We start from the raw sequence: 27,986 nt of genomic DNA, 5'->3' as shown, positions 1-27,986 counted from the left end.
CTAGGAAATTAGAACAGCCAAATAAAAGTCAGGTTCATCTACAAATTTAGCCAAATCAAAAGAATGAGCATCTGCAGCAATTTGTAAACTTGTCCTATCAGGTAGGTCTAAAACTACAACTTTCGAATACTGCTTTCGTTGCTGTTCTAACACTAGTCTCCCTTGTGGATGACTGATAATCACCCGTCCACCTACAGGTTAGATCCAAAATTACAGAAAGAATAAGAAGTATCCAGAGCTCTGACCTAAGTTTCAAAAGAGGGAACAACAATTGAGCTAAAATATATGTGCAATAAGAAAATCTATCAAGTTTACTACTATATTTGGTGCACTGTTCTAATACATTTGAAAATTTTAGCTTCTATACCAAAGTAGTAACTAAGGAGTATTAGAAATTTGACATTTTTAATCTATCCTCTTATTCAAACTTTAGTTCAAGAAAATTAAGAGCCAGACTTTGGTAATAGGTGTAGAAATCTTGGAATGCAAATAGCATTCTCTCCAGAGCAATTTCATTTAATGGGGCAAAACATTATTCAAAGCTTGATGAAAGATAAGATGTGTGAAGAAGTGTAGATGTTACAATTAAAATTGCAAAACGTTTTAAGTTTTATCTCATAATACATCATTAATAACCAAACTATATCCACAGTATCATCATTCTTTTAACCAATTTTGGCACTATCAAACTTTTGGTCATCCAGATAAATGGATTCTTTTGAATGATTTTTAAGAAATGTGTGTAAAATATGGTGCATAAAAATCAAGTCCATTTTCAAACACACAATTTGCAAATGCATAGTAATAAGGAAAAGAAGAAACTTCAACCACAAGAGAAAAACTTACCAGGTGAACATTTCTTAGCCAAAGACCCCAAAATCTCATCAAGTGGGCAAAGCAGGAAGAAAATAGAGAAAAACAACATCAAGAGGAGCCCATTTCTTTGGAACATACACAATCTTTCCTTGCCAACACTTAACCTTATCATATTTCTCTTTAATAAGAGCCAATATCAGAAGTGAATCGTGCACCACAAAAAGACACTTGCACAAACCCACCAATGTATCCACAAACTCTTCAAACCCAGTTGAGACTAAGACCCTTGAACCCTCTGCAACATTCCCAACAGATACAATATGTTCAATGCTTCTCTTGAATTCTACATTAGAATTTGACTGAACAGAATCAAGTATAGACCAGTCCTTTCCAACAACTTCTTCAATGTAAACAACGGATGTAGAACCAGCAGGGATTGTGTGTCTGACTTAGTGGCTTGCAGCAAAGTTGAAATAGGCTTAATGGGTTTTGATTTTCAGAAATTTGATGAAAATTTGAAAGCACTGCCACAGAGATAAACATGTTGGTGCTTCAATTGAAGGTTTTGGTGGAATTTGCATAGTAGTGGGGTTATGGGGTGAAAGGAACCTACAAAAAAAGAATTCATGGGAAGAAAGAACTGGTTTTTACAGGTGGGTTTGCTCTTAAAACCGGATCCTGATGCTCAAATCAGTGTCTTGGAAGTAGAGAACAGAGGTTAGAGCTTGGGTTTGGATATTGAGGACTTGTCGAAAGAGATTTTACTCAAAGAAGATATCAACACATGATATAATTTGTGGGAGGTGCTGCAATTTTTATTTATTTATGAAAAATATCAAATCATTAACAATTTTTTATATTTATCTTCCATTTAAATTGATATGATTAATTTTTTATTTTACTTAAAATATTGTCTCTAACCTTTTTAATCAAATTACAGAAAATTATAAATCATTCTCAAGAAAAATTTTACATTTGATATTTTGATTCTAATAAAATTGTAAAAAATTAACTTATCTTATGATAATCTTTTATTTAAACTATTTTGTAATAAAATTTATTTAAAATTTATTTACTCTATATACATATTAATTTTTTTTACTGAAAACAGTAAAAAAATTAATCTGCCTCTGATTTAAAATTTATTGAAGACCAATTTAAATTACTCATTTAATAAAAATTTATAATTTGGTCTTGGATAATTTAAAATTTTTATAACCAAACTTTTTAGAACTGTGAAAAAATTTTGGACCATATATTTTTAAGATAATCACATATTTAAATAAAATGAGATTTAAAAATATCCAAATGTAACAAATGAGAATTGATACATTTGGGTCGGATAACAATTCTATGTAAATTATAGGGGTGTACATGGCCCAGCGTGACTCGAAGATCTTGCCCGAATCCAAACATTTTAAGGGCTAGTTTGGTGTTATTTTATCGGGTCTAGGATCGGGTACCAGTCTAAAAAATAGACCTGGTCATCATTTAAGACCGGGTCCGAGTCAAGATGAATCCGGTTTCACCTGACCTATGTGCATTCTAAAAAAATTAAAAAATATATATGTTTTAAATTAATTTCAATATTATGTTATATTAATTATAAACTTATTGTTTTATTTTTAATCACACTTGTTGAATTAGAAAAATAGATAAAAAAAAGCATCAAATTAAAATTTATAGACAAATTCAAATTCAAATATGGATATCAACTATTTTTCATATCCTTATTATATATCATATATATAGAAATATAGATAAAGTTTGTCCTTTTTTATTAATATTTCAAGTAAAAATCAAGTATTTAAAACTTAAACTGATATTTATTGTTTTTTAAATATATTCATTTTAGAGTTCATATGTTACAAATAACAAATAAAAAAAATTTGAATAGCTAACAAACATATATTTAACTAACATGTAATTTATATTTCTTCATCATTTTTGTACTTATTTTTTAAACATCTAAATGAGTTAAGCTTTAAAGTAGTTATAAATTTTTATTCAAATTTTAATTTAGTGTTTGAATTTTCAATTACCTTTATTTGATTCCTAAATTTTTATTTTAGTCCTTTTAATATTTTTTGTCATATAACAAGTAATTGAACCATATTTTAAAACATGTTATTGATTAATATGTCACATTGACATGTCATTAGTAGAAAATATAAAAAGAATTACCGTGAATCATTGAATGAAATTCAATCTGAATTGAAGTAATTAAAAAATTACGAACTCATTTAAAATTTGTGTAAAAATCTAAAAATTATTTTGAGACTTTAGTCAATTCCATCTTGTTAAATTAACTGTTATTGAATGGTTGAAATTTCAAATTACTTATATTTTTTAATGCTTTTTATGTAATATTTTCCAACAAATTAATAGTGGCGTGTCGCGCAAGCTGGTGCGTGAATGCTATTTCGCGTGTCTCTCAGCGGTTAAAACCTTGCAATCTTTCAAAATGTTTATACCTTTGTTACCTCCTTGTCTTAGTTACTTTCTCTGTCGCATCATTTGTCACAACCAACAACTGTTACTCTCTCATCATGGTCAAGCACCAATTGAATCGCTCCGATCACCACAGCACCGCAATCAACACCAAGCTTCGTCGTCAGCTCCCTCCAGCTCACGATGACACCGATTATCGAACCCGTCGAGGTCTTCGTTCTCGCTACCTTGCCTTCAACAACATGATTAACGGTGAACTCTACCTTTCTTTTCTCAATCTCTGTAACCTTCAGCTCTATTTTACTATTGTTTCATTTTCTATAGATCATTTTTCAAAATAGAAACCAAATGCTTGTAAATTGAAGTTATAGCATCCTTACAAGTTCAAATCTAGAAAAAGAAAAATAGTGTTGTTGATGTTACTTGTTTCATGCTTACTTTTATCTGTTTGCTTACATTTTTTTTGTAGATGAAAGGGACGAAATCGCAAGGGCTGATTCCAAGAAGTTTGAGTTGATATTTGGCGAAATGGAGAGGTTGCATAAACTAGGTATCTAAGCTCATTTTTTCTGTTATTAGCGACACATTCTTGTGATGCATTTATATTGTAAGGTTTGGCTTGGCTGCCTTGTTGAACATTTAAGAAATCAATAGTAATCAACACTGTATTAGTTGACTGAATGTTAAGGTCGGAAATTAAACAAACTATAGAAAAATTATTAAATCAATTATAATAATTACGATGTTCTTTTAAAAAATTTTGCACATAGGTAATAGAATTTATACTGAAAGTTTTTCATTTGCCATTTGTATGCTCAAATTTTGTTATGCATCCTTGCAACTTTATTGTCTCAGCATAGTATACTATTCCTGCATGAAATTTAAAGTATATAATATTTTTTAGCGGTTTTGGTTTTGCAAGGAGTAACTAATTGACATGGTGTGTGATGTTTAATAGTTTTTTCTACTAAAATGAATTTCTCAATTCTGATTGGTTGTTCTATCTAATTCCAGTTACAAAACCAAGAGGAACAAGTGGCTGATGCAAAGGCTCTGTTGGACATAACGAAATCCTTGGTAATGTCTGTGAAGGGTCATGCTAACGGTGGAGTCACTCCTTTAGAATTTGTATCGTACATTCTTGAAGAATTTGGAGGACATGGTGGATCAAGTACTAGCACAGATGGTTGCACCAGAAACCCAATAGCTTAGAATGATGTTGGACTACCAGTATCACATGTTTTTAAAGCGAGTTCCGGCTGCTGTACAATGTAACTTCAATGCATTTAGAAGACTTTGTTTAGTAATTTTGATATCCATAGATGACTTTGTTCTATACTCACCTATATGTTTTTTCAATATTTTTTCCTTCAGGAATGGTCCTATCTTTGCTAAAGCAATGCAGAGGAAGGTCGTTAATCGTAGAAGTAGGAAGCATGTGAGGCCCAATGAATTGGCACGGCCAGAAGAGGTAATAAACTGGTTTAATATGTATGAAGTTTTCGATTGACAAAGGTAGAAAAATTCGTGTTAGTAAGAGGTTTTGACTTGATAAAAAATTCTTTGATAGATTTTCGACTTTTCATGTCTTAATTTCTAGTAAGTTGCTTTCTATCAGTTTATCACCCATTTATCTATAAGTAGAATGTCAAAATATTGAAGTTAAGAATATTGTGTACTACTCAGAATGCTAAGCTTATTATGTAGTTATGATACAATTTCCTTTTCCTTCACATTGTTGTTGTTGTTGTTTTTTTTTTTTTTTTTGCAGCTTGGCAGAGGTCCAAGAGAAGTGAAAGCTGATACAGATAAAAATATTTTAACAATGTTTAACATCTTAAGGAAAAATAACGTTGTTAAGCTTGAGAATTTGATTTTGAATAGGAACTCCTTTGCTCAAACAGTGGAGAATTTATAAGCTTTATTATTTTTAGTCAAAGATGGGCAGGCTGAAATAAAAGTCAACGAGGCTGGATCACAACTAGTAGTGTATGAGTTACTTCGAATATACTCGTATTAACATTCTCACTCTCTCTCTCTCTCGCTCTCACTGAATTTATTATCCTTTATCTATGCAGCACCAGAAATGTCCCTCGTGCAAATGAATTCGTGTTGGGGATGTTGCTTTCAGTCACTTTGTGTTCAGATTGGATTTTAAGGATTGGAAGGTATATGTATCTATGTTTACTTTGATGTCGTTAATGTTTTGGGTGTATGCGTCTATGTGCTATCAAATGTTAAATTTCTTTGCTTCCTATTCAGTTTATTTATTATTTATTGTGAGGACATTCTAGAGATCTTTAGGAATCAAGTAGCTATGTAAATAGCTTAAACTTGTCACGGAGCTATGAAAATAGCTGGTACTTTAAGATTTCATCGAGCCATTTTTACATTGTGCTATAAAAAGGGAGCAATATTGGAAAATTAACAATGTTATTTCTTTTATTCTCGAGTCTTAACCTATTGCTAAATGAACTTGTGTGAAATTGCAAGGTAGTATTTTTTTTGTGGGCTAACGTACTGGTTCTTCATGGCATTGAATTTTCAGCTAATGATCGATTCTGTTGCGATTGTGGAGGATCTAATGCCTCATAGGGAATAGTCAATGAGAGGATGTAAATAGTGGCAACATGATTTGCTTAAATAGAAGTAGGTTGGTCAATAGAGACCATTCACCATACAGTAGTGTATTAGTTGATGACCGTAAATTGGTAATTCATACTTGAATTGATGCAGTTTTTAGCCTGCCTATATATGCCTAGTTTCAGGTACAAAGATGCATACTACTATTCCTGACACTGTCAAGGAACAATTAGGAATATCTATTTGGCTTCTGTCTTCTTTCTTTTTGACGTTGACTTAGAATGATGTTTGGAAATTGATAATGACACTAGTTGTTATTTACTATTTTGTTTATTGTGCTTGACAGCTATTATTTTATTAGGTGGATACTCTAATGAAGATTTTATAATTGTCTTTATGTGAAAATTTTTCTGTTTGACCCTTAGATGATGAATTGAAGGGTTAGATTTTGATGTGTCATAAAAATAATGTTTTATTTAAAATGTGGCCGAATAAATAAATCACACTTTTATACAAAGCATCTTTATAAAAAAAAATTTCGCCATCTTTATTTGAGTAGCTCCCATTTTATTATGCTTAACATCACTTCATTGAGAAATTCTATGTTTCTTAATCACATTTAATTTGTAACTAAAAATATGTACAATCACTTATTTTAATTCATGATATTTAATTTAAAAAAATGTTAGGAAACTAATATTTTTAGTGAAAAAATAGAGAGTTGTCTAATATTAATTTAATTGTAAAAAAAAGATAAAGAAAAATATTGATTATTTAAACTTTCTCGTAAATTTATATTAAAAATAAAAATAAAAAGAGTAGGTATCTATATTTTACACTAAGGTAAATGTGTTCCATTATTTTTTTCTCATTTTAGTAAATTTATGTTGGCTTATTGTGAACGATGTTATGTTTTATTTATTCAATTATCTGTTACATATACTTAGTAACTAATTAAAAGAACAAAAAACTATATACACATAAAAAGTCAATCTATGTATATGCGTGTGCGCATGTAGGGGCGTGGGCGGGGCGTGGTGGGTATGTCTGTACTATGTACGTACGTGTGTGTTATTTTAATATTATGATAAGATGCGGGTGAGAACAAGAACAGTGAGTATGTGTACATGCGTGTCATTTTAATGTTATGATAAGTGCGTGCGTATTATTTTAATGTTATGGTAAAATGGAGGGGTGAGGACAAGGAATGAATGTCGATGTGTGTGCGTGTTATTTTAATGTTTTGGTAAGAGTAAGATGTCGGGGCGAGAGTAAAGACAAGAACAGTGGGTGGGTTAGTATTGGTGGATGTGCATCTATATGTGCTTGTTGTTTTAATGTTATGGTAAGATGCAGATACGAGGGTGAGGCCATGGCGGTGGGTGGTGGTGGGTGTGTGTACATGCGTGTTATTTTAATGTTATTATAAGATACAAGGATGAGAGCAAGGGCAATGTGGTAGGTATTAGTGGGTGTGTGTGTACATAAGTGTTATTTTAATTTTATGGTAATATGCATGTTATTTTAATGTTATGGTAAGATGCACGGGCGAAGACAGGAGCTGAGTGTCAGTGGGTGTGCGTATTATTTTAATGTTTTGGTAAGAATAAGATGCAGGGACGAAGACAAGAGTAAGAGCAGTGGGGTGAGAAGAATAAGATATCGGGCGAGGGCAAGGGACAGTGCAGTGAGTGTTGATGGCTGTGCGTATGTATGTGCTTGTTATTTTAATGTTATGGTAAGATGCAGGGACGGGAATAAGGACGTGACGGTGGATATTGGCGGATGTGTGCATGTGTAGGTGCGTGTTATTTTAACGTTACGGTAAGATAATTCAATATTAGAATAGCCAAATTTTAGTTTTATTTTATACTTTACAAAATCACATTATTATATTTTTATTTTAATAATAAAATTTTTTGTTTATATTCACATATTTAAAAAAAATATTATAAAAAATAATTTAATTTTAATAAAAAATTTTACATATTCATCTAATTAAATTTATATGTTTATATAAATTTTTAATTAATGAATCTAAAAATTAGCTATACAATTAGTTGTTTGTGTAATATTATTTTACCGTCATTGTATATTAAAATTAAATAAAAAATTGTGATAAATAAATGTTGACATCATGTAAGATTTTTACTCACATGATCACTCACCTAAATGAACTCGAGCACGTGAGTCGTGAAGTAATGGGAATCCAATCCTCATGCTAATTGACGTTTGACACCTTACAAAATTAGAAACTTTTTCGACTATAATAAATTAATAATTCAGAACTGTACAAATAACTTTCTGGAAACAAAGTGATAGTTTAACATCTTAAATTATAAGGAAAAAATATTAAAAATTTAAAACACATCCATATATGGTATAATAATAATTAATAAATAAGTGCCTTTTAAGGTTATTGTTTACCTAATATAAAATGAGGCTTGCTACACATACAAGTCTTTTTGACTTACAAGTTTTACAAGTTGCTACACATTAGAGTCTTTTAATGCGTTATTTAGTTTCCAAAGCGCTACACTCACCGTGAATTATGAACGAGTCCTCTTCCTCTTCCTCTTCCTCTTCCTCTTCCTCTTCTTCACTCACCGTGAATTATGAAAAACCCATCTTCCTCTTTCTCTTCCTCTTCCTCTTCCTCTTCTTCTTCTTCTTCTTCTTCTTCACTCACCATGGATTATGAACAACTCATCTTCCTCTTCCTCTTCCTCTTCCTCTTCCTCTTCTTCTCCTTCTTCTTCTTCTTCCTCCTCCTCCATGTATTTCTTCGTTATTCTCTTTGCCTTTTCATTAGTTGTTTTATTTGCGTTTATTACTAGTATTCTTGCTTCGTTTTTTTTCGATTTTCATGGTTTCTGAAATCAAGCTTTGAAATCGTTTTGAAGATAATGGAACTTCAGAAATACACCCAAACGATTATAGAAAATACACCCAAACAATTATAGAAAATACACCCAAACGATATTTTTTCGTTATTTTCTTTGCCTTTTCATTAGTTGTTTTACTTGCATTTATTACTGGTATTCTTGCTTCTTTTTTTTCGATTTTCATGGTTTCTGAAATCAAACTTTGAAATCGTTTTGAAAATAATAGAACTTCAGAAATACACCCAAACGATTATAGAAAATACACCCAAACGATATTTCTTCGTTATTCTCTTTGCCTTTTCATTAGTTGTTTTACTCGTTTATTACTGGTATTCTTACTTCTTTTTTTTTCGATTTTCATGATTTCTGAAATCAAGCTTTGAAATCGTTTTGAAAATAATGAAACTTCAGAAATACACCCAAACGATTATAGAAAATACACCCAAACGATTATAGAAAATACACCCAAAGGACACTTTATGCATAATTCAGAACTCTTTCTCTTTCTCCTCCTTATATTCTGCTGCTTCTTCTTCTTCAAAAATGATTTCAGAGCTTGATATCAAAAAATAATGGAAATCAAGAATAACGAAAAAAGAAAACAAAGAGAAAAACACGTAAATGAAGAAGGAGAAAGAGAAGGCAAAAAACGAAAGAAAAGAAGAAGAAGAAGAGGAGGAAGAGGAAGAAGAATGTGCAGCAAGAAGAAGAAGACGGTGCAGTAAAATTGTGCAGTAACGGTTGAAGAAGGAGAAAGAGAAAGTAAGAAACGAAAGAAAAGAAGAAGAAGAGGAAGAGGAAGAAGAACGTGCAGTAACGTTCAAGCGCGCTAATATAATAACTTGTAAAGACTTGTATAAAAAAATGCTTGTATATGGAAAATTTTTCATATAAAATATGCTAAGCAACATGATTCTTTCTAATTGATATTTGATATTTTCTAAACGAATGTAAGTAAACCTTATCCCTGTGCTTACTTCATTTGTTAACTCGCAATGGTTTTAACAAAACTATGTTAAAAACTTAAAATAATCTACATTACCAAATTTGAGAGGAAGAAAATCAATTATTAGATATCATGCCATATTAATTATTTTGTGATGTATTCACTTATAACCATAGTTAACAGATTCGGTTCGATTTAACTGGTTCGACTAGAAATTTGATTATCTGGTCGGACCGAACCATTTGTTAAACCAATTGTGCAACGGATATGGTCGATTTCGGTTTGACCTGCCGGGTTTTCATAAAATCCGGGGTTAATTTAATCCGGTCCGAGTCGGTTTTTTCTTTCCAAATACCTGAAACGGCGTCAGACGCCCCCTCCCCTTCCCTTTCCCTTTCCCTTTCCCTTTTCCCTTTCGATGAATCCCTAATGCCCAAATGCCAAATCTGAGACTCTGACTCTCAGAGTCTGAGTGGAAACCTCCCTAACCCAGCCAGTCTCGGTGCTCTCTCCGTCTCTAGCTCGGCAGTTGGCACTCCCCCTCACCTCGTCATTCTCTCGTCTCTCCCTTCACCTCGACAGTCGTCACACTCAGTCTCTCACGGCCTCACCTCATCGCTCTCTCAGTTTTTCACCTCGTCCCCTCACCTCGGTCGTTGTCGCGGTCCCGTGCCCCGCGCTCGCTTCGCCGGCGGCAGAAGCAGACGGAACCGCATCTGGTCCCTCGAGTGGTGGTGGTGGTCATCGTCTTCTTGCTTCTCACGGTCTCTGTCTCGTACCTGGTCTCGATCTCTCCCTTCCCTGCGCTCTTCGTTGCCGAGGCAACAGATCCCGGTGGGCTGGTCTTCGTTATCGTCTTCTTGCTTCGAACCTTGCCGTCAGCTTCTCCCTCGCCATCAGCTTCTCCTTCGCCGTCAACTTCCTTCGTGCAACCCGATTTGGTGAGTCTCCCTGTGCTTTCTGTTTCAATTTTGTTGCTGCATCACTGCTCTTTGATTTTGTTGCCAAAATAATTTGTTGCTGAAAATGGAATGTGTTGCTGAAATTTGTTACTGATTATCATGAACCTTGAATTTGTTGGTGAGTTCCCCCTGTTCTTTCTGTTTCAATTTTCTTGTTTTTTTTTGTTGCTGCCTGAAAGTTATCATAGTTTAAGTTTTTGTTGCTGCCTGAAAGTTATCATAGTTCACATAGCTGAATTTGTTACTCGAACTCTGGAGGTAGAATTTGTTGTCAGCTGTAAGTTGAATTTGATGCTAAACATATCATAAATGTGGTTGTAGTAGAATTTGTTGCTGGATAACTGAGTTGAGTTGAATTTGTTACTGAACCTTGTTGTTGTGTTGCTTAAAAAAATGCTAAATCTTTTGTTGCTGTATCTTAAGGGATAAGAGATAAGAGAGTTGGTCAATAACAAAATCAGTTTGGTACAGTTAGTTAGGATTTGTTATTCTGATCTCTGATCTTTCTCTCTTTTCCAACTCTGTTATAAATGAAGCTCTTGCATCCCTCTAAGAGGTGTGTAAAATTGATTCATTGATGGAAAAATAAGATGAAGTTAATTCAATTCACTAGTTTCTTGTACCTCTCTCTTCAAACTCTTCTTTCTCTGTTTCTGATGTTCTGCATAATGCAGTGATTCTTGTGGGAGATATAGATGCAAATCAAAATGAGGAAAATGTTGATCAAGTTCTAAATTTATCCTATGAAGATATAGATGTCGATTTTAAGATCACTTGGACTTGATTTAATGATTGTGTTATCTTTTGCTTGCTCTTGTTTATTTAATGGAGAAAGTATTTTGTACTAGAAACTGTTTATTATCTCTTTTTGCATTAGTTATGTCTAAAAATTAATATTTGATTATTATTATTATTATGTTTGTAAAGACTTGCATTTTAAGTTTTAATACATAATTTTAATTTCATTTTTATAATTTTATATTTTTTAAATTATGACCGGGTCAACCGGGTGAATTAGTGACTCACCGGTTGAACCAGTGACTCAGTAACCCGATCATATGACAGGATTGATTGCCGGTTTGGTTCTGAAAACTATGCTTATAACGTCACTCCTGTAGTAAATCAATAAAAATCTGGGGAAAAAAATATGGAAAAGAAAGATTTTATAATCTCAGCGTTGCCCTTCTATCGCTCTCTTTTTTGAAGCCACCCTTTCTCAAATTCTGTGTTCCTCCGTCCTCCAGACCCCCCATTCTCTCCTTGTTCTTCTACTTCCCACTTGGATCCCTCTACTTGAAAATTAAATCCTTATTCTTTATAGGGTTTCCCGTGTTCGGCCTTCTGATTCAGAACTCGTTAACGGAGGACTCAAGAAAAACAAGCAACGTTTGTTTTTTAGCATTCTAGTTCTTATGGGTTCCTCTTGCACTTTTGTAGTTTTGTTTACTTCTCTTATATTTTGGTTCTGCTTTGAAAGCTGCTTGTTTTTCCTTTTTTGTTCAAAGTAGTCTTAATGTAATACTTATGTGCAAACTTCTTCCTTTGTGTCTATAAAATGTAATAATAATGAGTTAAAAATTAAGCTTATCCACACTGTTATGAAACTTTTATGTACGTATGTGTGTGAGAGAGAACAACTATAGATTCAGTCTGCTGTGGAGCTTAATGAGGAGGAGTTTTCTTCTCCCATGCTCACAAAGACACAAATATACCTACATATGTTTTATGTGGTTGCCCCCATTGCTTTCTTTAAAATGTTTCATAATGAACTCAAAACATCCAAGCGTGAACATAAAAAATTTCTAAACATATTACAACTCAAAAGCAATTTTTATTCTTTAAATTAAAAGCTTGCTATGTTAATTAATTAACTGAAAGTGTAAACAGGTAAAATTTCTAAAATCTCTAAAATCTTATTACTCAGAAGTAAATATGATATTCTTCTTTCTTAAGTTCTTAACAGCTTTAGAACAAAGTGTACTAAATTAATAAGCAAGAGTATGTTAACTGAGAAGAAGTAGTAATGTTTTGCAACAGAATTGGACTCCTTATCAACTGGTGTAGGAAGCAAATTGAAGCCATGTACCAAGTTTTTCAGGTTCTAATCTATTCCTGTCTAAATAAGTCTTATCAACTGCATATTTTATATTTTAATATAAATTTAATTGCTAGAAAACTAAATTGTATAATTCCACTAATGAATCGAGCATCCAAAGCTTCTATACAGGTACTTACTGTTCTTTGGTCTAAACAAGTTGTGAGAGAATTTTGGTTTATTTAATGGGGCACGAAATAGATAAGAAGTGGGAGGATGATAATTGGCACTGAGACCACTACACAAATGATAAATTGATCATTTTTGTCTCCATATAACCTTAGAGCCAATTAGCTTGTTTACATTTAATTATGCTCAACAATAACCTTTTGGCTTTTACTTATTCTATTTCTTATGAACCCACCTTTCAATTGATAAGCTATGAACAAGCTAATATGAATTGAATGTTGATTGGTTGTGTTAGGTATGATGTTAAAATTTTACACGTGAATTTACTAGTTTTGGTCTCCTGTTGAAGCAAATAAACATATTTTTTGCCATCATAACCTTTTAAGAAAGACTCATAATAATATAATTTGAAGTTCTGATATAAAACTTTCAGCCAGAAACAAGAAGTTAATCTCAATCATGATTTTATCTATAATAGCAAACCACCTTGTGGTAGTCTTTAAGTATTACCTTATCTTTGCTCCTGTAAACCTGTTTGGTCTTCAATACTTGATATACAAATTTTAAATTATCCAAGACCAAATTATAAATTTTTATTAAATGAGTAATTTAAATTGGTCTGAAATAAATTTTAAATCAGAGACATTAATTTTTTTACTGTTTTCAGTAAAAAAAAATTATGTATATAGAGTAAATAAATTTTAAATAAATTTTATTACAAAATAATTTAAATAAAAAATTATTATAAGATAAGTTAATTTTCTACAATTTTGTTAGAACCAAAATATCGCATGTAAAATTTTTCTTGAGAATTATTTATAATTTTCTGTAATTTGATTAAAAAGGCTAGAGACAATACTTTAAGTAAAATAAAAAATTAATCATATCAATTTAAATGGAAGATAAATATAAAAAAATTGTTAATGATCTGATATTTTTCTTAAATAAATGAAAATTGCAGCACCTCCCAGGAATTATATCCTGTCTTGATGTCTTCTCTGAGTAAAACCTCTTTTGGCAAGTCCTCAATATCCAAACCCAAGCTCTAACCTCTATTCTCTACTTCCAAGACACTGATTTGAGCATCAGGATCCGGTTTTAAGAGCAAACCCACCTGTAAAAATCAGTTCTTTCTTCCCATGAATTCTGTTTCTATAGGTTCCTTCCACCCCATAACCCCACCACTATGCAAATTCCACCAAAACCTTCAATTGAAGCACCAACAAGATTATCTCTGTGGCAGTGCTTTCAAATTTTCATCAAATTCCCTAAAATCAAAACCCATTAAGCCTATTTCAACTTTGCTGCAAGCCACTGAGTCAGACACAGATGCCCAAGTTTCAATCCCTGAGGGTTCTGCATCCGTTGTTTACATTGAAGAAGTTGTTGAAAAGGACTGGTCTATACTTGATTCTGTTGAGTCAAATTCTAATGTAGAATTCAAGAGAAGCATTGAACGTATTGTATCTGCTGGGAATGTTGAAGAGGGTTCAAGGGTCTTAGTTTCAACTGGGTCTGAAGAGTTTGTGGATACATTGGTGGGTTTGTGTAAGTCTCTTTTTGTGGTGCACGATTCACTTCTGATATTGGCTCTTATTAAAGAGAAATATGATAAGGTTAAGTGTTGGCAAGGAGAGATTGTGTATGTTCCAGAGAAATGGGCTCCTCTTGATGTTGTTTTTCTCTATTTTCTTCCTGCTTTGCCCTTCAAACTTGATGAGATTTTGGGGTCTTTGGCTAAGAAATGTTCACCTGGTAAGTTTTTCTCGTGGTTGAAGTTTGTTCTTTTTCCTTGTTACTTTGCATTTCTCTGCAAATTGTGTATTTGAAAATGGACTTGATTTTTATGTACCATGTTTTACACACATTTCTTAAAAATCATTCAAAAGAATCCATTTATCTGGATGACGAAAAGTTTGATAGTGCCAAAATTGGTTAAAAGAAGGATGATAGTGTGGATATAGTTTGGTTATTAATGATGTGTTATGAGGTAGAAAATAAAACGTTTTGCAATTTTAACTGTAACATTTACACTTATTCACACATCTTGTCTTTCATCAAGCTTTGAATAATGTTTTGCCCCATTAAATGAAATTGCTCTGGAGAGAATGCTATTTGCATTCCAAGATTTCTACACCTATTACCAAAGCCTGGCTCTTAATTTGCTTGAACCGAAGTTTGAATAAGAGGATAGATTAAAAATGTCAAATTTCTAATACTCCTTAGGTATTACTTTGGTATAGAAGCTAAAATTTTCAAGTGTATTAGAACAGTGCACCAAACATAGTAGCAAACTAAATAGATTTTCTTATTGCACATATATTTTAGCTCAATTGTTGTTCCCTCTTTTGAAACTTAGGTCAGAGCTCTGGATACTTCTTATTCTTTCTGTAATTTTGGATCTGACCTGTAGGTGGACGGGTGATTATCAGTCATCCGCAAGGGAGACTAGTGTTAGAACAGCAACGAAAGCAGTATCCGGAAGTTGTAGTTTCTGACCTACCTGATAGGACAAGTTTACAAATTGTTGCAGATGCTCATTCTTTTGATTTGGCTGAATTTGTAGACGAACCTGGCTTTTATTTGGCTGTTCTAATTGCCCAGGAGCTTAAAAACTAGAGTAGAGATTCATAGCAGTAGACAATTTAGTTGGACTTTCTTTTTTATGGTTTTTGGCTTTATGATTGTTACCTTTGAATTTTTGGATGAAAAGTGAAACTATAAATCAATTCAACGTTGCTGGTACAAGAGGCTTCTCTTTCTTTTCTAAAATACATTGTCCATAATTTTGGAATTGTATACTTATATATTTGTGCTTGTAAGTAACTTTGGTTTAGCACCTGCCCACTGCTGCATATACTTATTATACATTGTCCGGCGGCGTCATTACCACTGCCGTGTCCGTTGCAGTAGAGAGCTTCTGGATCGAGCCACCTATCTTATCAACACGTTTTCAGATCTTTCTCTCTATACTGTTGTTGCTGTCATTGTCGTCGCCGCAGTTTTTGCCACCGTTGCCGCCACAGTTTTTGACGTCAATCCCGCCGTAGTTGAAGTGGTACAATGCATTTTCAAATCTGTTCACTCCCGAGCTTCTTCTTCAACGCTGTTTTCTCTCACTCCAATTTCTCCTTTGAACTGCCGCTGGTCCTTTTTTTTATTTTTCTTTCCTATTAATTTGCTGATATTTCTTCTTTGTTAACAATAAATTTCTTCTCTGACTCTTTCATGAAGTAGCTAGCTCTGTGTGCCTCACTCCACGCACTCAAAAATCTAAACACTCTTCAAATTCATTCATTCACTCACTCGCATTCCGCACATGAACTCTCTACTTCTTGGTTCTTTTCCTAATAAAGCTTCACTAGTTACCCCTGGTATGCTATGCTATGTGTAATGTTGTTTTGTAACTAAAAATGACAATGGAATCTGCAAATGTGATGTATTCGAATCTAGTATCTTTTTCTATTCTTCTTCGTTTTTCTTTTCCAGCAATTGGAGGATGAAAAATTGATTGATTTACTGTGAAGTGTGTACATAAATAGTTTTCGCTACTCTTTCTTTAATTTTTTCTTTCTTTTTAATTAATTTTTCAGGTGGAAGTTGTTGGAGGAGTAAGAATTGGAATTGTTTGACTAGTATGTTCAATATCTCATATTTATTACTTTTTGTTTCAGTAAACTTGATAAACATGAATGGAAAAAGAAAAATGGAACCATTTATGAATATATAAATCTTCAGTTGTCATGATTTAATGACTATTAGCAGTTTAGCAATGCTCTTTTTAAGTTTACTTGTGGTATGCCACTGTGGCTATGATAATGATATCAGTTAGTTGAGTAATTGACTCTCTTCACAGGGTCCTAGCTGTTCCTTTTGACAATAATTATGAGATTCTTATTTTAACAATAATTATGTTAAAATTCAATTTTTCTGTATGCATTTTTTCGGCTTCTCGCCTTAGGGTTTTAACGTTACCTGAGCTGTTTATGCAGACAACAAAGATTCTTGCAAACTTGATTGTGATGGGAGGGGGCATCTTGGCAAGAGCAGTTGTTTAGGCATATCGCCAAGCACTTACTAGTATGTTTTATAAGATTGTGATTGATAGATTTGTCACTTGAGTGAACAGCATATCTGCATTTAGTTTACCATTCAATTCCTGTAATCCCGTGATTTTGTCATATTCTTTATTTATAAATATTGTTGGTTCCCCTTATATATACCATATGCTAATATTGCTCAATTATCACCCAGCAGAGAAATTATTTTATCATTCAATTGTTACTCATTCAGTTTCTAACTAGCATTTAAGGGGTACTGATTGGTGTCGGATGATTTATAGCTGTGATACCCCCCAAATGAGCTTTAGTGGCTATATTGGAGCGATTTCATATGGGAAGACAGCCGCTAATAATAATAGCAGAGGCAGAGCTTTGTACTGAAGTTGGACTTGTTACCAGAGGTACTGTATCACTATTACCCTTTTTAATGCTCCTTTTCAATCTTAATTTCAAATCATTGTTATGTTTCCATAATTTATTACCCGTTGTTCAATGGATTTGTGATCAACTCCTGATTTTAATTCTTCTTTTGGCATCTACTTCACTAATGATATATGATAACTGCTAAGTTGATAACCCTCTTATTTAACTTCATATAACTATTTTCATAAAGCATATGGAGCTTGTTATTCTCTGCCAGCTTTACATACATGCATGTGTACTGTCATCACCAATCATCAATAGTAACATTTTTTTGTGATTTTAAAATTCTGGATAATATAAAGAGGCCTAATATTTTCAACAGATTAATACTACTCATTCACATAATTTTTTTTCTCTTCAGTTGGATAAAAATATCTGGACAATTTCAAAATGCATGATAAGATTGGTTAAAACTTCAGTGGTACAACTACTTAAATGCATTGGCTAGCTGCTGAGGTTGTTACTAATGATGGGATTCGCAGACGCTTTAGTTGGGCCAGACAATTTTTTATTCACACTAGCATAGTATAAATACTTCTTATAGTAACACGAGTCATTCTTTTTTTAGTTATAATGATGTGGCGATTGTGGTCTATTCTTTTGTAACAGTTACTTGTATACTCAAAACATGAAGTGCCTGTTTGGTTCATGTCCTCAGCTGGAGAAAATGTGAATTCCCACTCAATTTTACACAAAGATCCTCTCACGTAGATTTTTACCTGGGTCCGGGAAATCATGCTTCTCTATGTCAATTGTAAACCAAAAGTATGTGATTCTAACTTCTTGCCTCTTATGCACCTTCAGGTTGAGACTACTTCAGAAAATACTTAATGTGTCATCTATAAATACTTTTTGACTATTTCTATGCATAAAATCTTATTTTCTGTATATAAAAAATATATATATACAATAATTAGAAAGAAATAGTAGAAAATTGACGAGAATTGAATGATCTGCTAACGTAAAATATATACATGTATGTGAGTGCAATCCACCAATGCATGGTATTTTATTTAGCTTCTAAATCAGGTATGGACAGGATTTTGGATTTGTATTTACTTTAATTAGCATATATGGAAATCAGTAAAGAATAATCTACATTTGCATTTGCATGTGTTATCAAATATTTATACAGTCTCGTCATATTTCTATTTATTTATGTTCTGCATTTGCATGTGTTATCAAATATTTATAGGTATTTTTGTATCTACACAATTATTATGTTCTGCTATTGCCCCTCTTTATTAATTATTCTCTTTCATTTCTTTATTTTTATTTAACAAATTAATCTCGCTCATGGATTTAATTTCTGGTTTTATTAGGCATTTGGTTGGGTTTCTTCTGTTTCTGGGATTGAAGTAGGTACCGATTTTCCTTTCACCAGTTTTTTGCTATTGCTTTTGAACAAGCACTTGTTAAGGTAAGATAATAATTATATCCTATTTTGTTTTAAATATGTTAGAAGTCTATTATAGCTTTGTATTTTATTATGTTAGAAGTCCCATATATATTTTTTTAGTAGTACACATGTCTAGTAATTGTTTTCCCTACTTGAAGTTTAATTAGCAACAATGGATAAATCTTGGATTGCTAAATCACGAAACTCAGATGAATATATAGTTGGTCTAGAAAATTTCTTGGTCTTAATTGAAGATATTATATTTATTTTTAGGAGCTTTGCATGAAAAATTAACACAGCCAACTCTCGGAGGTGACATGAGATGGTATATACATACACACACTTGGTACATGTGTGATTTTACTTGCATTATATATGTTAATGATGTACATTGAAACACATAAGAGAAAGGATGGGTCTTTTATAAATAACGAGGCATTAACTATAGTGGTAAGTATTTTGTAAACCGTTGCTATTTTATCTTATTTTATTTGTATGTAATTATGTGTAAATTAGATAAATGCTTTAGATTCTGTGACATAATATACATAGTAAGCATCAATTATGTAATGAAGGTAATGAGGCAAAATAGATTTAGGCCAGGGTCTCATATCTCATATCAATTAGGTGGTGCTAAAATAGATTAGGCTAGGGTCTCATCTCATATCAATTAGAAAAAAAAGAAGGTAATGATGCAAATACTTACCCTTTTCGCAATAAGCTTTAATACCATTGAATGCTGAAAGTGAGTGAAAAAGAAAATTAGTTCAGTGACAGTGCGAAATAGAAAATTAAATATTATGGGGCGTGGAACGGAACTGCTTTAATGTACTTGATTTCTGTTTACTACACACATTTGTTTTAGATAGATAGATAAATTGAATAGTTTCTGTTTACTACTTTAAATAGGAACAAATTGAGCTGAATATGACACAGTCAAATGTACAATATTAAAAGCGAGCCTACTACTCTCTTTGATGCTAGGAGATCAGTTGGTGATAGCAACAGACACCCGAGGACAAATATTTGAGATTTTTATGTAATTAGATGATATTGAAATATGAAAGTTGTTTTATTTTATTTTACTTTTTAAAGAAAAACAGTAATAGTTATGTAGAACAATACCATATGCAATTATGTTTGGAACTATTGATATTGAGAATTTTTTATATCGAGGAATTGTGTTATAAAAGATTTAGTTTTTAAATTTTGATATTAAAAAATAAATTTTTAATTGGAGAGAATGTAAATGAGATGAGATTAATGAATGTTTTGAAATTGAAAATAAATAAACAATTATAAGGTTTGTGAAAGTTTAAAAATATCACAAAGTTTATTTTTGTTAAATTAAAAAATCAATTTGTGCAGGTTTAAACTGTTACAAAAGTAATTTAAAACCGCCATAAAAGTCCAATATAAATTCCACTAAACATATACAAAATTCACTACAAAACTTCGTGGTACTTCAAATTTTGGCAGTTTTAAAAACTCCCCAAACATCATTTGGTGAGGTTTATAAACCTCCACAAATAGGAGAAAAAATTTTCACAAATGAATAAAAGTCTTGTAGTGTAGAGGGCACATGACCCGCCAAAAGAAGACATAAAAGAACAGAAACGATGTTGCTACTACGTCTGCTAAGTTGAAAGTAAGTGAAGTTATTTTGTTTCGGCAATTTACTTCCAAAGTATGAACTTAGTTGTTTCATCGTTTACGGTTGGTGTAGCGCAAGTTAACATTCGAAAATCAGGATTATGCGTTAACAGCAGGTAGTGACGTCCGGCAAATTGAGCATGGGTCGCCATTCACATATCACGCACACACCCTGCCTTCCATGTTGCATCTGAGATGCCGCAGGTAATGAGTTTACTGTTTGGGTGCTTAGTAATATTTATTTCCTTTGTGAAGTTTCCTTGTGTTAGTCCAAATGGAGTTAACTTACATGGAGTTTGTGTTGCTTTGCTTGGGTAGTGTCTCGAATTGGCATTTCGGCCACTAGAGGGAATGCATTTTCGGGGGTCGAAGTTTGCTGTGACTGCTTACATTTTCTCGAAAAATCTGGATGAACGGTACGTATGTGTTCGGCTTGGCTTGGTGAATGTGAGTTGTCGCAACAATACACTTGAGCGGTCTTCAGTTATTAGAGCGTGATCATGATTGTTTACCGTTTCTTTTGGTAGAGTGATTCTAGTTGCGGATGAGCACGCACAGGGTGATCGGCGTGCATTGTGGAGCCTGCGACTAGGACACTAAGTTGTTGACGACGTAAGTAGTGGTTAACATACGTTTTTGTTATATGTTGTGTGTGGGAAGCCTTTGTATCACTTGGGTAACCATGTTTCCTTCAACAGGTTATCAACATGGTGGCCTCCATGCTTAGCTTCGACAAGATGTCTCATAAGTCATAAGTGATTCTTGCCAACCACTTTTGCCGTAAAACTATGTTTCCGTGTCAAAAAAAGTGCACTAACCATTTTTGTTTTCATGAGAAGTTTTAAGTGAATATGTCATTAGAAAAACGGTTTAAAAAAGTGTAAGTTAATAATTAGAGTTGTGACAACATTTTCTTGTCAAGATGAAAGATAGTGATGACATAATTCACGTTTGATAACTGAAATAATAGTCTGATTATTTATGGAATAAAAATAAAAAACCAATAATTTAAGATTCGAAGAAATTATGTTGCGTAGTGGTTTTTTATTTCTTATCCATGGTTAATTATATGGTGTTTGTAAATTGGTGTCCAGTTATTGTGTAGTTTTTTTAAGCAAAATTTAATTATTAAAAGTTAATTTACGTTTATAATTTTTGAATTGAATATTAATTTTTTCTTTTTCTTATGAAATTAGACACCGTTGTCTAAAAGTTATTTGTCAATAGCAATCACTTTTATTCACTCGTAACATAGTGAGTATGATATTTGTCAATATCATCATACTTCCAAATTATTTCTACTTTTTTTTTCATCATATTCATGTTTTTTATTTTTATTTGTATTTTTATTCACTTATTTATGTTAATTAAAATTATTAGAAATTTAGAAAAAATAAAAGTAATAGATACAATGATAATGAAACTAAATAACAAAATAACTGAGAGTACCATACTTTCTATGTTACGAGTAAATAAAAGTGATTGTTATTGACCATTAATTTTAGGAAATGGTGACTAATTTCACAAAAAAATAAATAAAACTTAATTTTTAATCTAAAAATTTTATTATTTCTATTTTTCATCTTCTAAAAAACGTTCACAACTTTAATTATTAAATTACGCATTTTTGTAGACATCTTCATTTAAGGCTTCTCAAAAAAATTCTAACATGATAAACGTAAATTTATTTCCTTTATTTTAGTCAACCCAATTTAGTCTTTTTTTTTGTGGTGCAATCCACTTTTAAGTTATATACTACAAATAACCTTTCAGTAAAACTAATAATAACTCATTACAGTTTTTACAATAAATCCAACGATATTTACGAAAACACTACTCACTTTAGTTACAGCAAGAATTAAGCCAACATTATAATTATAAATAGGTGTGTAAGCAATCGACAAATATTATTTTTGTGGGACCTATAAACTGCTGCAAAGCGTATCATCCATACCTACACATCTGTCCTCGCATCTACTGAAGGTAGAAGGCTTCAACATTGTAGAGCTCCCCTTTTCTTTTAGGTATTTAACCAAAGAGAAAGTATAGGGAACCAATGGCCTAAGCGTACAATGTGTACAATGGAGGTTTATGAAGTATTAGAGATATAACTATTAGTGTTACATTGTCCTATCAAGTTACACTTTTGGGATGAGTGATTTCATGACATGGTATTAGAGTTCTAGATCCGAAAGGTTAAGAGTTTAATTCTTAGTGAACCCCAAAATCAGTTTAAGTTTTTGGGATGAATAATTTTATGACCTGAGATGTTTATTATCCCTGATATTCGTATGGTTATTCTAGATAATATGGATAATGTTCATTTTATTCATGGACCAAAGATTTAGCCTATTATACACATTGTACGCTTAGGCCATTGACTCCCAAGCAGTACCCATCACATTTCACCAATGTTGTCACGCCAGATGTTCCAAAAATATTAAAAATCTTTTCTGCGGAGAATTTGGAGGGAAAATTGCTAACAGGGATGCAAGTGACAGGCCTAACTTTAGACAGAAGAATTGGGTAACTTAAAGACAAGACCGACGGCACTTGATATTCTTGCATCACCCATATCCCACATATCTTAGAAGCGCATGTATAAATTACAACCATCTAACAAACGTGGTAGAATGTATCTCTGAGAAAGTTCTCTCCTTTAAGTCAAAGGCAAGTAGGCAACGATAACATTTATCTTAGCCTTGTAGTTATAAGCCAACCAATGAATAGCCTCATTGAACAGCGTCCCAGCTTTAGGAATGTAGAGGTGACATTTCTGATAAGGAAAGGGGTGCTTACTATTTTCCAAGAATTTGCTCTCAGAGAGAAAAACCCAATTTGGTTATCAGCGAAAAGTTTCTGTTTGTCAAACTACCAGATAATCACCCGTTGAGGGGTCGTGTCCAAAATCATAGAAATCAGATGAGGAAAAAGGTGCTAGTTTTTTGTGGACACCATTCGATGGGTTCCACAAACAATGATTTTCAACAGGAACATTTCTCTTAAATAGAAGAAACCCTCTGCAGGATCGGTAGAATCATCCTGAGGCGATGGTTCTGAGTCAATGGATAGGGCGTGAAGAGCTTCTGGTGCTATGACCATAACTCTATGGGTGCATGCGGCTCCTAGTTCAAAATGCTTTTTTTCAGAGTGGGGATCGGATATACTATATTTAAGAGAGAGCCATGACTTTGACACACACTTGAAACGAAATAAGGACTTCACCGGCAACCTCAACAGGATTTCAGGTAACAAATCATCAGGAAGGGGCGACATGCTATATGAAAAGCATAAGAAGAGTAGTGAGGTGTGATATATGAGGCAAGATTGTGGTTCCTTGGAAGGTGTTTTAAATGCTAGTACTTAGCTCTTATGAATGCTGAAGAGTTAATTATATGTGCTATAGAGATAGAGACAGGTTATTTTTACACAAACACTGGTATGAAAATATGAAATGGTTATCAAAGGGCATCGCCAACTCGTGTTAGATTTTTAATTAAACAGAAACTCAGACATGGTTTTTAGTAATTTTGGCCAGGATTTAACTAACATAAATACCAAATTATTTTCAACAAATAAAATTATTAATTTATGTATATAAATTCTGATAAATATGATATGAATATAAACTAAATTAACACATACAAACTCTGATAATATAAGTGCAAATTATATATTTTTTATGTGTAAATTTTTATAAATGAGTGTAAATTATTACTGATTAAGTACTAACCCAAAATAATATCTACTGATCTAATATTACTGGTAATTAAATAACTTTTAATTTAAAAACTTTAACTACCAAATGAAATATTGGATAACATATACATGGATTTCCTAGTACACTTGGGTGCGTGCCTCCCCTAGCATATGCACATGGTTACACGTATATATATAAATATTATGGGTATGAGGGTATGCACTGAGTGGTGTGTACACATGTCTGTTGTTATAAAAATCTCAAGTCCAATCTCTGTGTACACATGTCTGTTACATGCTCGTTTCCAGACAAGTTTACAGAACCTCACCTCAAGAGACCTTAAACGGCTAAAACCAAAGGAAAACTAGTCAATAACAACATATACTTTTGTTGGAGGTTTGTCTTTGCTGTGAAAACAGTGAACTAGTGAAACTAAAAAGATCAGGAGAACATGGATACCCGTACTGTGGCTCGGAGAGAGAGAGAATCTGCTTGGGATTCATACATGCCATGCCATTTCTTGGACCAAGTTGTGAAAACCCTCTCCAGATGCCTTGGTCTTGACCCTACAACTACTCAAAGTGAAGAAGAAGAAGCAGCTTCTCTTGAAAAAGATGGAAAGTGACACCCATAACGTCACAAGTCTTAAGGAGATCACCAAGACCACTCTTAAGTCAAGGACGAGAAAGCCAAATCAACGGCACTTCTTAAATAATAGAAAACTCTCTAGGCTTAGCTGATTCTATGTATGTGTGTCCATGATTTTAATCAAGTAATATCTCAAATTTCCTTGTCCTACATTTTGGGTTTGGTTTTCCGTTGTACCTGATATAGAGAAAAAATTCTGCCTCCTTCCAGGTTCAAGGTTAAAAAAAGAAACTCTAATAGAATTATTAAAGTGAGACCAAATGTCAGGATACAAGAGTTTCTCTGAGTATATACTCAGTACTAAACAAAATAACTCATCAAATACACTTATTCAAGGTTAGAAACAGGGTTTGAGCTTTGATGTTTATTTTCATGCCCCAAAATCAATGTAAATGTAATCCTAGTGGCCTTGAATTTGAGATACAGTGTCACTTTTATTAGAAGACAAATCCGATATTTAAATTTAATGATTTTCATTTTGTTATTTCTCCTTGTAAGCTTCTTCACTGGTATTATTGTGTTCTAATACAAGTGCACAACCACATCAATGATCAAACAGCACTTCAACATATCACCAAGAAAGAGATAGCAAATGGTCGCTCTTTTTATACTATAGATCCCAGAGCTGAAATGTAAATCTCTAACTAGTTAGGGGAAAAAAAAGAAGGGGATTCGGACCCAAAAGAAAAAGACTGACACAGAAAAACAAAAACAGAAACAGAGCTTACAAGCTTAGGTTGCTTACCATGATGACTTTCATCTTCTATCTATGATTCTTAACATTATCTACGTCCACCTATATAGCTAAGAGCAAACTTTGAGAATCTTGCAAGTGTGAAGAACATTTTCATGATAGCACGACCCTTGACAACGCCCTCTCTCATGTTTCTTGCTGCTCTGGCCACCCCAGGTCCACCTGAGTCAGCCTCTGCTTTGGGACTCACCATTGCCTGCAAGGAAACTATATCCAGTGAACATCAAGTAAAATTCTTCCAACATCTAAAATGCAAGATTGCTAACAATCTAATACAGCTATTTCAGGTAGGTAACCTGAAGAGGGAGGAGGAGACATGGTTGCCAAGCGGCGAAGCCTCTGCTCTGCCGAGCGAACAGCGCGTGTGGAGCTTCTAACACCTTGAGTAATCTCTTGCCTGCATAACAATAATAATACAAGGCTTTATTCTAGAATTAACAAGTTGTGTTGGCTTGGTATACTATATTCTTTATTGATATAAGGGTTTAGCTACACATGTTAAATTTACAAATTAAAAATGTTTTTATTGGAAAAATAACAACTAAAATTTTCAATATATTTATTGTATATTTATTAAATAAAAATTTAAAAACTTCTGTTAACATCAATCTTAACCAAAGAATAATGCTATATAATCAACAAAATTTATTATTTTTCGTCAACACTTGACCTACACTTTAAATTTTAAGTATTAAATTCTAAATTTTAATAGTATAAAAATAACATATTGGCCAAATATTGGCTGGTATTGCAAAAGTGAAGTAACAATTAGGTATCGTGGAAGCGTACCTTTTTTGTTTCAAGGGCAAATTAATCCGAGGTCGAAATCCTCGAGGACTTTACTCTTGATAAAAAGTGTTCACTCCTGTCATTTCTCTTAACTAAACCCTAGATATAATGCCTATTTACTTACTCGTTTGCATCACCACTACATGTATAACTCAAAACATGAAACGATTAAAATAAATGAATGAAAAAGATAAGAATGCAGACCCAAGATCACTGAGCTCCGTGGTGAGGTCACTGATTTCCATGCCGGATAGACGGATTGCAGCCATGGTACCAGGAAGCTCCTCTCTTGTGGTATCCATCAACTTCTCCAGTGATTCTGCTGCTCTCTTGAAAGCCTTCGCGTAACCACATTCCAAATTGAGCAAACACAAGTTATTCACAATCAAAATTAAGCCTTTCTAAACTGAAAACAATTGATTCCATCAAAAGGCTATTAACACAAACCAGAAGTGTAGGAATTGCGGAGCAAAATAGCCACGTGGCACATATCGCTGTCTGCACCAAAGAAGAACAAAAAAGAAAACATTAGAATTGGTTGAAGAAGGGATAAATAGAATTGACAAAGGAAGAAGAGAGAAGGGTACCACGCAAGCGACGACGTTGAGAAGAGTGATGTGGCGCTGTGAGAGGCGAAGCTGTGGAAGCTGCGGCGAGGAAGACACAACGGTGGAAGTGTAGAGCGGTTGTTGTGGCGCGTGAGAGTGTGGTTGTGCGGCCAAAGAGCAAGAGAGTGGTAGTGTGGCGCGTTTTCTGCACGAGAGGCTAACACGCTTGTGAATGTTGGTGGCGAATGCGCTCTTAGAGTGGGGAACTACAACGCCTTCGTTTGAAGGTTGTAATCGCAATTGCAGTCGCATGGAACTTAGCATCTCTTCGAATTCAGGGTGAAACTCTCACAAAGTGCAAAAGAAAACCCAGCTCAATGCAGTCTCCACCTCGAGCACTCCGACCGTATGTTTTGAGCTTCCATATTAACCATGGCCGAAGCCCAATCCGAATGAAGAGTATAGAGAGCAGCCCAATCTATTCAAACAGTATAAAGCAATTTAATTCGTCTCTCAATTTTTAGGCCACGATCCCTCAAATCCATTAAACAAGAAGCGGATTCGTTCGATTAAACAAGAAGCGGATTGGTTTGGGTATTTTAATTTTTATTTTCGATAAAAATAAAAATAAAACATAAATATATGATTAATTATTTTAACAAAAATGTTTAAAAAAATAAAATAAAAAATATTATTTTATATTTTGAGTATTTTTAATTTTAATTTTAGATAAATATTCACTCAGTATACTTTTTTATATTTTTCTTTCTTACATTACCTTCATTTAATGTATTTTTATTAGATTTTTTTTGTATCAATCTCTGTTCTCAATGCTAACTCCGTTCTCTACATGTTTTGTTGTTAGGATATTTATTCTTACTTCTAAGTTTCAATTTATATAGATATTTTTTTAAAAAGATAAAGTTTTTTTTCAAGCTTTTTTAATTTTTTTTATTGCATTTGATCCTTTTAATTTTTTTAGTTTGATTTTTATATTTTTAGATTACATAGACAAGGTAAATAAAATAAAACCAAAATTCTAGTAAAATTGAATATATATGTTGAGTTTCTTTATTTAATATTGAGTGCATACTCTCTCACCTAAAGTTAAAAATAGTAAATAATAGTTTAAGTAAACATCTTA

At 32.9% G+C, this 27,986-nt stretch overlaps 2 protein-coding genes and 2 pseudogenes across 12 annotated transcripts; 2 read left to right on the top strand and 2 right to left on the bottom strand.

The window, feature by feature from the left end:
* LOC107470269 (uncharacterized) lies at nucleotides 1–1,444 on the bottom strand (annotated as a pseudogene).
* LOC110276905 (non-structural maintenance of chromosomes element 4 homolog B-like) lies at nucleotides 1,443–5,869 on the top strand (annotated as a pseudogene).
* Nucleotides 5,870–10,071: 4,202 nt separating this feature from the next.
* On the top strand, nucleotides 10,072–19,918 carry LOC107470279 (uncharacterized). 9 transcript variants are annotated; one of them, XM_052255273.1, is made up of 10 exons: nucleotides 10,072–10,622; nucleotides 12,681–12,741; nucleotides 13,829–14,622; nucleotides 16,461–16,502; nucleotides 16,860–16,947; nucleotides 17,210–17,329; nucleotides 17,961–18,116; nucleotides 18,674–18,771; nucleotides 19,024–19,075; nucleotides 19,660–19,918. In XM_052255273.1, the coding sequence occupies exons 3-6, from the start codon at nucleotides 14,007–14,009 to the stop codon at nucleotides 17,307–17,309; spliced, it is 846 nt and encodes a 281-aa protein (XP_052111233.1). In that variant the 5' UTR covers nucleotides 10,072–10,622; nucleotides 12,681–12,741; nucleotides 13,829–14,006; the 3' UTR covers nucleotides 17,310–17,329; nucleotides 17,961–18,116; nucleotides 18,674–18,771; nucleotides 19,024–19,075; nucleotides 19,660–19,918. The 9 variants fall into 9 exon arrangements, with proteins under 9 accessions (XP_052111233.1, XP_052111234.1, XP_052111232.1 ...); XM_052255274.1 differs by having other exon boundaries at nucleotides 19,024–19,200; XM_052255272.1 differs by lacking the exon at nucleotides 19,024–19,075.
* A 5,051-nt stretch (nucleotides 19,919–24,969) lies between these two features.
* On the bottom strand, nucleotides 24,970–27,356 carry LOC107470280 (uncharacterized). 3 transcript variants are annotated; one of them, XM_016089675.3, is made up of 6 exons: nucleotides 26,882–27,356; nucleotides 26,742–26,792; nucleotides 26,499–26,632; nucleotides 25,802–25,902; nucleotides 25,497–25,712; nucleotides 24,970–25,376 (listed from the first exon to the last, which is right to left on the bottom strand). In XM_016089675.3, exons 1-5 carry the CDS (start codon nucleotides 27,164–27,166, stop codon nucleotides 25,534–25,536), a joined length of 750 nt encoding a protein of 249 aa, XP_015945161.1. In that variant the 5' UTR covers nucleotides 27,167–27,356; the 3' UTR covers nucleotides 24,970–25,376; nucleotides 25,497–25,533. The 3 variants fall into 3 exon arrangements, with proteins under 3 accessions (XP_015945161.1, XP_015945160.1, XP_015945162.1); XM_016089674.3 differs by having other exon boundaries at nucleotides 24,970–25,712; XM_016089676.3 differs by lacking the exon at nucleotides 24,970–25,376 and having other exon boundaries at nucleotides 25,530–25,701; nucleotides 26,882–27,354.
* Between the last annotated feature and the right edge of the window lie 630 nt (nucleotides 27,357–27,986).

The sequence above is a fragment of the Arachis duranensis genome, chromosome 10 (assembly GCF_000817695.3).
Source record: "Arachis duranensis cultivar V14167 chromosome 10, aradu.V14167.gnm2.J7QH, whole genome shotgun sequence".
NCBI classification, from domain to species: Eukaryota; Viridiplantae; Streptophyta; class Magnoliopsida; order Fabales; family Fabaceae; genus Arachis; species Arachis duranensis.
This window is presented reverse-complemented; position numbering and strand designations above follow the sequence as displayed.